This window comes from Panthera onca, chromosome B3 (assembly GCF_046562875.1).
Source record: "Panthera onca isolate mPanOnc1 chromosome B3, mPanOnc1 haplotype 2, whole genome shotgun sequence".
Classification (NCBI taxonomy): domain Eukaryota; kingdom Metazoa; phylum Chordata; class Mammalia; order Carnivora; family Felidae; genus Panthera; species Panthera onca.
This window is the reverse complement of record NC_138344.1, coordinates 8,470,350-8,484,693: the sequence shown is the minus strand read 5'-3', so window position 1 is coordinate 8,484,693 and position 14,344 is coordinate 8,470,350. Positions and strand designations below refer to the sequence as shown.

General features: G+C 38.8%; 1 protein-coding gene across 1 annotated transcript in view; it reads left to right on the top strand.

Moving 5' to 3' along the window:
• Positions 1 to 13,717, top strand: part of AGBL1 (AGBL carboxypeptidase 1) — a 754,644-nt gene extending 740,927 nt beyond the window's left edge. Inside the window, exon 23 of the mRNA XM_078448995.2 lies at positions 9,004 to 13,717. Coding sequence (XP_078305121.2) covers positions 9,004 to 9,211 — 208 coding nt within the window. The 3' untranslated portion in view covers positions 9,212 to 13,717. The remainder of the gene's footprint in view (positions 1 to 9,003) is intronic.
• Positions 13,718 to 14,344: the final 627 nt, after the last annotated feature.

Below are 14,344 nucleotides of genomic sequence, written 5' to 3'. Positions count from 1 at the left end.
AGCCACCCAGCTGCTCCTGCTAATTATTTTATCTTATTTTATTTTTTTAGTGTTTATTTATTTTTGAGAGAGAGAGAGAGACAGAGTGTGAGTGGGGGAGGAGCAGAGAAAGAGGGAGACACAGAATCTGAAACAGGCTCCAGGCTTCTAGGTGTCAGCACAGAGCCCGCTGTGGAGCTAGAACTCGGGACCAGAGATATCATGACCTAGGCCGAAGCAGTCGCCCAACAGGCTGAGCCACCCAGGTGTCCCAGCCTGCTTATCATTTTAAATATCCTTATTCTGTAGCCTCTTCCCAGATCGTCATATTATTTCAGGTTTGTGGATATCTGCTTATGCTGCTTTTTTATTGCTGCTGATTCTTGCTTAAAGTGAATTAATTATTTCCTTACGTGATCTGTAATTTTGTATTGGCATGCACCTTGGGCAGGCTATATCCTTCACCTCCTCCAATGGGAGCTCCGTGTACTTAGGCTTTTGAAAGAATATCTACATGGTCATTTTATGTTTGTTTCTCATGAGGGCCTCAGGGTTTCAGCAACCAGAATCATTCTGTTTATACTCAAAGTACAATTTGGGGGGCCCAAATCTTTCATGTTATCTGTATTCTTTATTCATCAAGTTGTTCCCCCTTTCAGTAATTGAGCTTTCCAATTATTACTTTGTTAACATTACTTTCTTAAATTTAAGCCTCTATTTCTTGTTTTTATTTTTGAATTTCATATATGCCCTATCGAGTCACCCTGTAAATGATCAATGATTCTGATTTGGATTTCTTTTCCAATTCATACATCATTTTTATTTGTATTAGTTGTAACATCGTTTTTACATTGACAAGATTTATAACATTTATATTCTGTTTTATAAACATCACTTCCAGATCAGCCTTATATATTTAACGTAGCTCTATGCTCATCAACATTTTTCTGACCATGTCTTTCTCATTTCTGAGATCTTTATTCTGTTTCATCTTTGAGTTGCTTAGACTTTCTCACATAAAGTCCTCCCCTAGCCCAACCTGCACATCTGTAAGGAAAACATATAGCTTTAGGTTTCTTGAGGTCTTGCGTGTTTTCTGATGTCTTTCTTTTGCAAAATCTCTTGGCTTTTTATAAAATGCAAAATTATAAGCCCTCCTAGTGGTTGAGTTGCTTTTGTGCTTTGGTCAAATATAAGTTTTATACTTTGGTCAAAAATAAATTGGATAGATTATTAAAATTAGTTGGTAGATTATTAAATCTACCTGTATGGATAGATTTCTGAATTCTCGGTCCTATTTTGTTGATCTGTGTGTCTATCACTCTGCCAGAAGCATACAGTCTTGATTAACTATAGCTATACAATATGTCCTGAAATTGAATGGAGTGATTCCTCCTTCCTACTTTATTTTTGTTTTCAAAATTGTTTTAGCTGTTTCCTTGGCCTTTCCACACGGATTTTTGCATTACATTTTCTATATCCATAGAAGTATTTTTGGAATTTTGATAAGACTGCATTATGTTTGTGTGTCATTTCAGGGAAAATTGCCATCTTTGCAATGTTGAGTCCTCTAAGCCATGTCCATTCCTCCATTTATTAAATCTTCTTGGATTTCTGTCATCAGCTTTTTGCATTTCTTAGCATACAAGTCTGGGATGTGTTTTGTTCTATTAACGCCTAGATGTTTCAGTTTTGTTTAGTGGTTATAAAAGTCTGGTGATTTTAAAATGTTCATTGTTACTACTATAGTTGATTTTTGTATGTTGATATTGTTACCTATGACCTCATGACCTCACTTATAGTTCCAGAGGTTATTTTTTGCTTCTTTCATAGTTTTTGTTTTTGTACATTCCCCAAATGGGAGATAGTTACATTTCTCGCTTTCCTACCTGTACACCTTTATATTCTCTCCCTGCCTCACTGAGCTGACTAAAGATTCTACCACTCTGTTGAAAGGCAATGATGACATTAGACATCTTGACTTGTTCCTAATCATAGGAAAGAGCATTCAGTTTTTCACTGTTAAGTATAATAGATGTAGGTTTTCATATGAGTTCTTTATCAAGGCCAGGAAGTCCCCCTTTATGACTATCTATTCTTGGAGTTATCCCTAAACGGGTGTTTAATTTTGTCAGATGATTTTTCTGCATAAATTTATACGATCGTGTGATTTTCTTCATTAGTCTATTAATGTATGGCTTCCACTGATTGATTTTTTTAATATTGAACCCGTCTTGAATCCCTGGAATTAACTCTACTGGGTCAGGGTGTGTCATTCTTTTTTTATATAATGCTGAACTCAATTTGCTAATAGTTTGTTAAGGATTTATATTCATAATGGATATTTGTCTGTAGTTTTCTTTCTTTCTTTTCAGTGTCTTTATCTAATTTTAGTATCAGGGTAATACTTGACTCATAAATGAATAGGAAGGGTTCTCTCTCGTCTTATTTTCTGGAAAAGATTGTGTAGAATTGGTGTTAATTCTTTTTTAATCATGTTGTAGAATTCTCCAGTGAAAATATCTGGGCCTAGGCTTAGAGATTTCTTTTTTGAGAGTTTTAAATTATAAATTCAATTTTCTTAATAGTTATGGAGCTTTTCAAGTGAACTATTTCATAGTAGGTGAATTGTTGTAGTTTTTACTTTTTGAGGAATTGGTCCATACAATCTACATTGTCAAATTTATGTGCATAGAGTTTTTTGTGGTATTCCCTTATCCTTTCGATGGCTGCAGAGTCTGAAGTGATAGTCCTCTTTCATTTTTGATATTGGTATTTAGTGCTTCCTTGTTCTTTTCTTTGTTAGGCTTGTTAGAGGTTAGTCAATTTTATAGATTTTTTTCCAAACAGTCAGCTCTTTTTCTCATTGATTTTCCCTATTGTTTTTCTGTTTCAATTACATTGTTTCTATTTCTTTATTATTTCTGTCCTTGTTTTCTACCTGCTTTGGGTTTATTTTGCACTTATAGTTTCTACTTCCTGAGATAGTAGTAGATTTTTGATTTTAGACTTTTCTAAGGTAAGCATTTACTGCTATAAATTTCCCTCTCACCATGGCTCTATGTCTCACAGATTTTGATAGGTTATATTTGCAATTTCATTCAATTTAATGTATTTTTTTTTCTTTCCCTTGAAATATCCTATTTGACCTTCTGCATTATTTAGTGGTGTTTTTACTTACATTCCAAGTGTTTGGGAACTTTCCTTTTGTCTTTCTGTTTTCAATTTCTGGCTTAATTCCGTTGTGGTCAGTTAATACACTCTGTACAATTTTGCTCCTTTTAAATTTATTGAGCTTTATGTAGAGTTGAGGATATGTTCCATATGGGTATATATTCCATGTGCATTGGAAAGGAATATGTGTTCTGCTGTTTAGGGGTGAAGTATTTTATTAATGTCAGTTATAGCTTGTTGGTTGATAGTGTTGTTGCTGATTTTCTGTCTAGTTGTTTAGTCAACCATTGAGAAAGGAATTTTGGAGTCTTGAGCTATAATTATAGATTTGTTTAATTCTCCTTTCAGTTCTATCAGTTATTGCTTCACATATTTATGCAACTTTGTTTGGTGTATACACATTTTTATGGACATTTTTATCATCATATACCCCTATGCCCATGGTTATTTCCTTTACTCTGACAGCACCTTATCTGATATTAATAGAGCCACTCCTACTTTTTTTTTATTAATGTTTGTATGGAATATCTTTTCCATTCTTTCACTTACAGTGTACCTATGTCATTATACTTTAAGTGATTTATTATAGACAGCATATGGTTTCATCACATTTTTAATCCACTCTGACAATCTCGCTTAATTGGTGTATTTCAACATTTACATTTAATGTTATTGGTATGTTAGGGCTAAGATTTCCATTTATTGTTTCTCTATTTGTACTTTCTCTCTTTTTTTTATCTCTGTTTTCTTTCTCCTGTCTTCTGTGAATGGATATTTTTTAGAATTCCATTTTAATTTATCTATAGGTGCTTGAGTGTATCTCTATGTATAACATTTTTTGTTCTGAAAATACGACATTATATACACACAAATTGTTATGATCAACTGGTGTCACATTATTACCAGTTCAAGCAAACTGTACAAAACTTACCTCCCTGTACCTTCTTTGCCCCCCATTTGTCATATAATGATCTTCAATATTTATATAATACAAGGAGAACATGTCACACAAGTTGACAATGTTATGTTGTCAAACAAAGAGGAAAAGAGAAACCTTTTGTATTTATCCATATTTTTCCTCTTTTGATGTTCTTTCCTTATTCCTCATGTTCTAAAATTTCTTCTTTTATTATTTTATTTCTGTTTAGAGTATTCCCTTTAGCCATTCTTACAGGGTGGGTCTGTCATCAACAGATTCTCAAAACTTTACTTCCTATAAGAATGCCTTTAATTTTCCCTTCATTGTTGGAATTTTTTTTTTTCTGATTTCAGCATTCTAGGCTGATAGTTCTTTTCTTTCAGCCTTGAAGAATGAGTGTGCCATTTTCTTCTAGTGTCTATGATTTCTGAAGAGAACTCTGCTGCCATTCAAATATTTTTTTTTCTTTAGTGTCATTTCCCTATGTTTCTCACTGCCTCTGAGATTTTTGATGTGCCTTTGTTTTTCAGAAGGTTGGTGGTAATTTGTCTTGGTGTGGATATTTTTGAGTTTATCTGTCTGGGGTTTGTGCAGCTTCTTGTACTTGTAAGCTTATGTCTTTTGCCAAATTTAAGAAATTTTCAACCATTACTTTGAATATATTTTCAGATTTTCTTCTTTTTGAGACTCTGATGGAATGAATGTTAGATCTTTTGTTACAGTGCACAGGGTCTTAGTGTCCTGCTCGTTGGTTTAGTCTATTTTCACTAATGTACAGATTGAGTAATTTCTATTGTTTTATTTTCAAGTCCACCAAATCCTTCCCCTGTCTCTTCGATTCTGCTGTTAAGTCCATCTGCTGAATTTTTTATTCATTTATTTATTTTTATTTTTCAATTTTCAACTTTCCATCTGATTCTCCTTTATGCCTTATATTTCTTTGCAACACTTTCTATTTCTTTGCCATATTTTACATTTCTGTTATTGTACACTTTGCACTTCTAAAATTTAATTTGATTTTTTTATATTTTGTTTATATTATATATCATATATACATATATGTGTGTATGTATATATAATATAATATAATTATATTATAATTATATATCTATAATATATATTATATATATTATATAATATATATATTATATATCTATAATATATATCTATAATATATATTATAATATATATTATATAATATATAATTATAATATATATATATATCTGTGATTTTCTATTTCTTTACTGAGGCATTATATTTATTTTCATGTATATCCATCATTCTCGGTGGAGCACTTGTGTGATGTCTGCTTTAAAATCCTCACTGGATGATTCTCTGTCATGTTGGTGTTTGTATCTATTGGTTGTCCTGATTCTTGGTGTGATGAATAATTTTATATTGAAACCTTGACATTTTGAATATTATGCTTTAAGACTAAGATTTTATTTGAATCTTCTGTTTAAACTGGTCTCCTCTGGCACAACCCAGATAGGAGAAGAAGGGACTTTGTACAGCCAAGTGGGGATGAAAGTCTAGGTACCCCATTTAGCCACATTGACACCTTGCGTGAGAGGGCCCCTTGTTACTGCTGGGCAGTGGGGAGAGTTTCAGGTCCCCTCTAGGCCTTCACTAATATCACTCTGGGTCACAGGGGAAAGAGGGCCCTTCTGCTGCCCTCCACTGGCATTGGTGGGGTTAGTCTTGTTACTAACAGTTGTGCATGGAAGTCCAGGCTCCCCCATGGCCTCCAGTGGTATTGATGGGTAAGGGACCTCACTACTGGGCACTAGGAATGAAAGCTCTGGCTCCCTATTCTACCCACTCTTATGCCTCAGCTTGGGAGAAAGGAAGGGATTGTGGGCACCTTGTTACAGTCTAGTGGGAGTAGAAGTCTAGGCTCCCTGCTTCTCTTGGTGGGATGGGTGTGGGCCCACTGGTTTTTCAGTGGTGTTTGGCTCGAGTCAGGCTAGTATGGTTTAAACTGGTCTTTCTTGATAGACTTCCTCTTCCCTTACCATCTGGCTAGAGAGAACTAGCTCTTGGAGCTCTTTTTCTCCACACCTGTTAATATTTCCACATTGTCAGCTTGTCTAGCTCCAAGTCAGGGATGTAAGGGGCAAAGACAAAAGACAGGGAGATCACCACTGTATTGTCCATTAGTCCTGAGACCTCATCTCGTCAACTTCCTTCCCTCCATATTTCATCCACATTTCAGACTCTTCTTATGTTTGTTTTAAAATATCCAGGATAATTTATGAGGAGGAAAAAAGAGAAGTCTTCTCTGTCTATACAGAAGAGGAAATCCCTCAATATGTAATTTGATTTTCTAATTTATTACAATACTTACCTTTTTTTTGGAAAATAAGTGAGAGACATGAAGTTTTTTAGGTCTTTGCATATATAAATTAAATATATATATGTATGTATAATATCATATATGTATAAAATGTAATTTAACAATATATTATACGCTTATTTTATGTTATATATCTCAGTGACAAAAGAAACCACATTTGTTTGAAATCAGTAAAATCACTAATGTGATAATTATGGTGTAATTAGTATAGAAAATCTTTGAAAGAGAACTCAAATAAAAAGTAATTCCCCCAAAGATGGTCCAAAACATAGATTTTTCTACATACATACTTGCTGTATGTTCAATGTGGCAACTGTTTATTGTAGGTCTCAGCACACTGTAGACATTCTATAGAATAATATAGAATGAGCAAACGATGTGGGCCTGATTCACAATAGGCCTGGAAACATTATTAAGGATAAAAAGAATTTAAGAATGTGAAGATTAGTATTTAAAAGAAGAAAATCTCAAAAAGATGAAGCCATCAAAGCAGTCATTCGGTGGAAATGAAGATGAGCTTTTAGAAATGATATATCACATTTTGTTGGATACTGAGGAGTTGGAAATCCATTTTAGATATGAGAATTTGGCTACCTGAACAAAGTCTTGGAAAAACACTTAGTCCAGTGTGTTTGGAGGATCACAACCAGGACAGCCTGACAACTTGGCTGTGGTAGGAAAGGTCCAGGTCCATCAGTGACCAGAGCAGACCCCGCAGTGGAGGCAAGACAGGCCCTCGTTAGGGGAAGACTGACCCTGTCGTTCACTCATGGACTCCTGCCAACAGGACCCTGGAGAGAACATCCCAACCATCAATACCATATTGCCATTAATAAGCAAGAAAGAGTCATTGCAAGTTCCTGCATTTGGAAGTAGCACGATAAAAATGATGCCTCAGAGAAGTTACTAGCCGTGCCAGTCTGAATGGTTTTGCTGTAGTTATAACCCAGGTGTGAACCAACAAATCGCAATGTCCACCCTCCTGCAACACCATGTCTCGGTCTTCTTTCATGTCCAGGGTAGCACGGTGGAATTAACATTTGTTGATTGCTTTTACTTTGCAAGGCACTCTGCTAGATAGCATCTGTGTGCTTTCTGATTCAGTATTCACAACACCTCCTGAGGTGTTATTATTGACATTCTGTGAGACTGAGGGGTTTTCCAAGGTCTCATAGCCAGGATTTAAGCTCAGCCTCTTGACATTGTACAGAATGTCATCTCAGTCCCCGGTAGGGTGACAGTTGAGTCAAGGCAATCAGTTCTTGCTGACTTGAGCTCATGTTACAGTTGGGCAGCTCTTACCTTCCTTTACTCAGCTGCTTTATCACCCACAACTCTGCCTGTAAAATATGATAACAATTTAATGCTGTGGTGCTGTGGAAACATGGTTCATATTTCTTCCCTTTTCTCTCCATTCGGGCAATGTCCCACCAGACCTTCGGTTTAGGAAACTGAGGGCCTGGAGAGCATGGAAGCTGCTCCCATCAGTCAGTAGACAATTAAGAAACTGGACTCTGATTCATTTCCCAAGCTAACATGTAACTGTGCTGCTGATTACCCATTTTCATTGTTTATGGCAAGCCAGGTGGATGAACGGCTCTGCCTGATTTATGAAGTGCTTGCCTTCTATAAATCACAGAGTAGAAACCCAGCACGCTGTTAATCCTAATTGGTTAAGTCCTAAGTAGGGAGTGATTAGAAAGTCTTCAGGAAAGAAGGTACCTCATGCAAATGAAGTAGATACACCGTTCCTTGGGAGGAAATATCCCCTGCTCACAATATGTGGTCAAAGTTTGTTGTCCATTCCTGCTACCTCTTACTGGTCAACCCCTGCTGATCTTCCATTTGTGAATAAACTAACATAAAAGGGAGAGAAGGCAGATGATGGGAAGCACAAGCACAGTAGAAAAGGAATGCTGTCTGCCTACTTACTTACTCCCTCCTTTATTAATTTCAACCTGGATTAATTGTCTAACTCCAATAAACCATCCATCATAATGAAGGAGAACTAATGCACGGACTCAGAGTGCTGTGAGTTACAGTGAGAAACATTAAAGCTTCTGGTCTCCGCTACCTGAATTCCAATTTCACTCTTCCCTGGGCATAGTTGACATGACATTCTCTGATACTCGGTGACACCCTTCTCAGATGTTTCACTTTGAGCCCAAAAGACCTTAGAGATCTTAAATATGTGAAGTTGTCCACCTCTTCTGACTGGAAGTCTTCTGATTGGACTTAGAAATGCAGATTCTTCTTGCAAAGGAGGAAGGGAACCCAAAGATTTTATGTGATTTCCTCCCCGCATCTCAAAATAATGGTGGAGGACACAGAAAACTGTGCCTGAAACATATTTAGAAGAACAGGGAGTGTTGAGATTACAACTCCTAGAGGATAACTTTCATTCTTCCTTTCCAATCACTTGTAAACGCTCCTTGTAACTTCTCTTTTCATTTCCCTCTCTTTTCTCCCCACCTCCCTCTCTCCTTCCCTTCCCTTCTGTATTCTTCATCCCTTTTTCCTTCCTTCCCTTCCTCTCCTTCCTTTCTTCTCCCATTTCCTGGGAACCCATGGCAGATGCAGCAGCAGCAGGAGCAGCGTCACTTCAGAACTGGATGATGAGCCCCCCTGCATGGAGGAGATTGATTACAGTACAGACAACAGCTCAGACCAGGAAGGAAGCTTCTCTGAGCTGGACCGGCAGATCCAGGAGTGTGCTTTCAACAAGGATGAGGGAGGGGAAGAGGAGGAGGGGTCAGGACAGGGAAGAAAAGCCATCCCATAGCCCCAGGGTTGTAGTGAGTTCCAAGTCCCTAACCATTGGACTAGCGGCTAAGTAGTTTCTTCACCATCAGAAACTACAGTGTTGATGCAAAAAACCAGCCCACGTGAGCTCAGCAACCTATTTCCAGATTTTGTTCTAGTGTCACTATGCATAGAGGCTGGTTACTTCATAATTATACCATTTTACAGACATAGTTAGGTGGCCTTTGGAGCCCTTGCATGCTGCCATTATGCTAGAATGGGCTGCTTTCAGGATTACCATGGATCCTCTCAACACTATTTTGCGCTCCTCTCCATTCCTATGCTTGAAGTCGGAGCAGACTGGAAGGAGGAGTTGAGGCTACTTTTTGGCTTCTCAGCCAGATTTCTATGTGGTTGTTTAAGTTGTTCTAAATATGAGTATTACCTCCTATTGTTGTCTTCCTACTATAGCATCTGAGCTCCTCAGCACAAATTGTGAGCCCTACTGAGACTTCTGAGAGTCCTAGCAGCATATTTAGTTTCTGAATTATTGAACACGAAAGGCTGACCAACCAAAAATTTGCAAGCATCATGCTTGGTCTGTTTTAACAGTACATATTTTACAGATCCAGTATAAACCAGGAGCCGTCCTAGGTTCTAAGGGAGAAGGCACAATACTGAATAAGACATGGCCAATGGTTTCTACAAACTTGAAAATCCTATGAATTCAGGCCACTAACCATAATGCTGGGAGGCAGCAAGCCATACTGGAAAAGTCATTCACTTCAGGCTCAGACAGATGTGGCTCACATCTTGAATCTGGCAGTCACTTGTTATGAGAACTAAGGCAACCGATTAAATTTCCCCAAACCTCAGTTTTCTTATACATACAATTGAGATGAACATGTCTATATCATATCTGTATCATAAAGTTATCATAAAGATGAAACAAGATAGTATATAATAATATAAAAGATTGGCACATGGCAGGCACTCAACAATGTTGGCTTCTTTTCCTCCATAGTACAAGTAGAACATTCTGTATGAGTCCTTTCACAGTTACACAAAACATTACTTAAAGTCACATGGTTGGAAAGTACTCCCTCTTCCTGGAGGGGATTGGGAAGGAGGTTACATAGGAGCAGAGTGTAGGAGGTTGGAATGTCATAGAATAAGTGAAATGGAGCAAGAGCCTTCAGCACGCAGAGGCAAATAGATTAGAGATTTAGACGACGACATGTACAGGGCCCATGCAGAAAGGATGAGAAGGGGCATGGAAGACAGGTACTGAATGACAGATAAGATGGAGAAAATATGGTAGATCAAACTTACATTTGTCCAGATGCCATATATATATTTAGTTATGGTTAGGTTTGGCTCTGAGAGATGGAAAATCCAAAATTGCAGTAGCTTTTGTAAAACAGAAGTCTATTTCTCTTTTGTGTGGTTTCCATATAGAGGTAGGCCAGAGCTGGTATCATAAGTACATGGTGTCCAGCACTCAACTTGTATGGGCTTCCAGGTCTGCTGTGTGTTGGTTGGTTTTACTCTTAATCTAAGATGGCTGCTAAAGCGTCAGCCTTTGTATCTACATGTCAGCCGGCAATAAGAAAGATAGAAAAAGAAGAACACAGTCTCTGTATTTCAAAAGCCATGCATTATGCTTCTCCTTAATCCCACCATCTAGAAAGAGGTCCTATGACTGCAGGTAGCTGCAAGAGAGGTTGGAAAATATAGTCTTTATTTGAGGTGGGCCTAGGGAAAAGGAAATAATACAAACTGGAGATCAAATACTGCCAAATACTTTCCTTGATAAACCAATCACCACCAAGAGATTTGGGAAACAATCATCTCAGAAAAAACTCATAGCAACCCTCTAGACCAGCAGAAAACCACACAGTAAAACTTTGCCATAATGTAGCCCCAAGGCATAGGAGAAAATCATGTGTGCTATGATTTAAGGAGCTGATGTTATTATTATTAGTAGTAGTAGTAGTATTAGCACTACTATTATTATTTACAGTCTCTTCTTTTTCCAACTCCTTTCCAAATTTCTTTGCTATAGTTCAGAAATCCTATATCCATTCTTTGCACTAAGACACTCAGATGTCTATAACATATATAAGATGTTTAAGGGAAATAACAAAGACATTGAATTCAAATCCCAGATAACAGCAGTCCTGAACTTCTCTCATAAACCTTTCCACTCTTAAATAGAAGATAACATAAAGTTTCTGTTCTTTCCTTGCTTTGAGGAGTCAAGAAGATAGTTTTGCTGAAAATGTAACTGTCAGGAAGGACAGAAATAATACTAACTCATCATCACCACTTTGTTCCCCAGCTCAAATTAGTTTATGGGATGAGCTTCTCATTACCTGATAGGTTTCTGAGAAGAAAGTGATCAGGACATTGTAAATTTCTATGTAGCATGTTTGGGGAAAGCCAGGGACATGGAACATGTGGTTCGTCTATGTAACAAACATATATTGAACACCTATTATGTGTCCTGTACTTTACTAAGCTCTAAGGATGCAGAGAAAAGGACCCACTCTGCTTGCAAGTTGTTTGCAGTTCAGTGGGAAAGATGAGCAATACACACTTTAATACAGTGGCACATGCCTTTGTGAAGCTTGTGTTGGTAGACAATGTTGGAATCACCAAATCTAATGAAGCAGCAGTGGTGGGAAACATTACCAAGATGTGATAATTGAAGTGATTCTTGAAGGATGTACAAGGGTTTTCAGGTAAAAAGGAGAAGAAGCATGCTAAGAAGTACAAAGAGATTGTGCAAAAGCCCTGTGTTGGGGTTACAGCTTGAAATAAAATGATGAGCGTGACCGGTTTAAAAGATGTGTTTGCATGCGGGTAAGGGAAGGGAGTGACAAGAGATGAAATTAAGATTGGCATCGAGATGATCAAGCAACATTTGACGTGCCTTGATGGAAAAGTTGAATTTTATTCTGAACGTGCTGGCAGAGACAAGGAATGTTCCACAGAAGCATGCCCAGGAGTGATGTCCACAGGCATGCATCAGTACCACTGCATAAGTACTTGCTTATGACTGACGGATTGGACACCCTGCTGTGCTGGTAGTTCAATAGCATGAGTACCCTAGGTGTAACATTTCCATATTTGAAGATCAGCAGGTTTGCAGTGAGGTGAGAGATAATGAGTGCAGTTTAGGGCCATGTTGAATACTGGGGGCCCATGACATGTCCATTTGGAAAGGACTCCTAGAAGCCAGAGGTGCATCAGTAGAAGGAGAGTTGTATCCAGTGAGATAGGGACTATGTGGAAGTCTTGAACAAGTAAGCCCAGGTGCAAGTCAGCTGGGAAGGAGTTTGTAGGGAACAGAGGACCTGGAGAGAGAGCTTACTTCCCTCTCTTGCCACTGGGACTGAAGGCCATTCTGTGTCACACCTCACCAGTTTTCAGTCTGTGGGGGAAGGGAGGACTCACTGGGAAGTCACCTCCAGATAGTCATAGGAGTGGCTCTTCCAGCCTGGCCAGACATGTCTCTTGCTGGCCAAACCACTATGGTGAACTGTTCTGAATACCCTCTTCCACCAAACTCAGAGCCAAACAAGATCACTCAACAATTCCTGGGAGTGGGAGGCTCCAATGGGAAGCAGATGTGGTTCAAAGTGTGCAGGGGTGGGATGAGAGTCTAGAGAAGTGATGTTGGGGCCAGGTCATGGCACAGGTGTCCTGTATCCGTCGTTATCCAGTGCTCTGTCTGGCAGGGGTGTGGGTGGGGATGCTTCAGTTTCCTGGGGGAGCCCTGTACACTTTCTCTGATGGGGGCAAAGGGGGGTAGCTTGCTTGTTATGTCTTTAGGATAGTCCTATTGAGGGTAGAGAAGTACAATGCTTCTTGCGATCCCATAAGGATCACACTTCCATGACCCCCTAAGGGTGGAATCTACTGGCTGCTCTTGACACTTTCCTGTGATAGAAAACTTCTTAGCTTCATAGTTCCTACAGGAAAAAGATCCCTGCACAACCTGGCCCCAATCTTCTTTACAGATCAGGTTCCGCTATTATCCAAACTCTTTAGTTTGCCATAGGACACAGCTTTATTTTATCCCATCACACATATACAGTGTGTGTGAACACACACACACACACACACACACACACACACACACACCACTTCTTGAGCCACATAGCTCCATAAAAACCCTCTGAATTTTCAAACATGATCACATTTTTCTTCTGTCTCTGATGAGCATCTCCCATTATATCATGCGGGGGTTGTAAGGTCCAGTTCAAATATCACCTTTCTTCTGTAAAGTCTTTCCAATCACCCAAGCCAAGTTATATAATCTCTCTTCTGTGTCCCTGTTGCACTGTTTAGGCATACCTTCTAAAGCACGCTTTCTATTTACAATTTTATTTGTGCATTTTTTATAGCCCCACCCCCAGTGGCTGATGGGTGGATTCGTCTAAGACACACACACCTGATATTTTCTTGCTATCTCTCCCTGCATCTAGCATACTTCTTGACACATCGAAGGCAGTCAAATGTGTCTTCCCCCCACCTCAAACCTGAACACCTAAGGTCTCAGTGAAATCCCATCTATTTCCCTCAAATCCCTTCATTTTCCGTCTCAAATCAGAGTTTGTGTTACAGGAAAGGTAAGTGATTTCACTAAAAGGCTGTCTGCCATGTGCACATCTCAGCCTCCCAAACTGACAGTTGCCAGGGAAGACTGTTTCCCATGTGAGGCAAGCTTAAGAAGGAACAGAGTGGCCTCGCCCTGGCCTGTATTGTGCAAATGTTTAGATAGAGCAGAGAAGATATAGGAGCAGAATCTCTAAGAGTCGCCAGTGGCTGCAGTATTCATCCAGGTGCTTTGGACCACAGGCTCACTTCAGTGGGAGCTGGCACATGGCTCCCTGTGCCTCGTGCCAACTTGGCTGCCTGGCCACTTCTTGCAATCTTTTCAGTGAGAATCCAAAAACTCCATCCATTGGCTCCAGTTGCTTCCAGGCGTCCAGAAAAAAAGGATTCAGAGCCACAGGGAACATTTGAAAATAACCTGATTCTTGAGTTACAAGCTCACCTTGAGGGATGCCAACACAAGTAAGGTCGCATTACATCCCTAAGAAGAGGAGTTCTCATGCACAGCTTTTATTTCCCAGCCTGGACAGCCGAGCTGTAGAATCGGTTT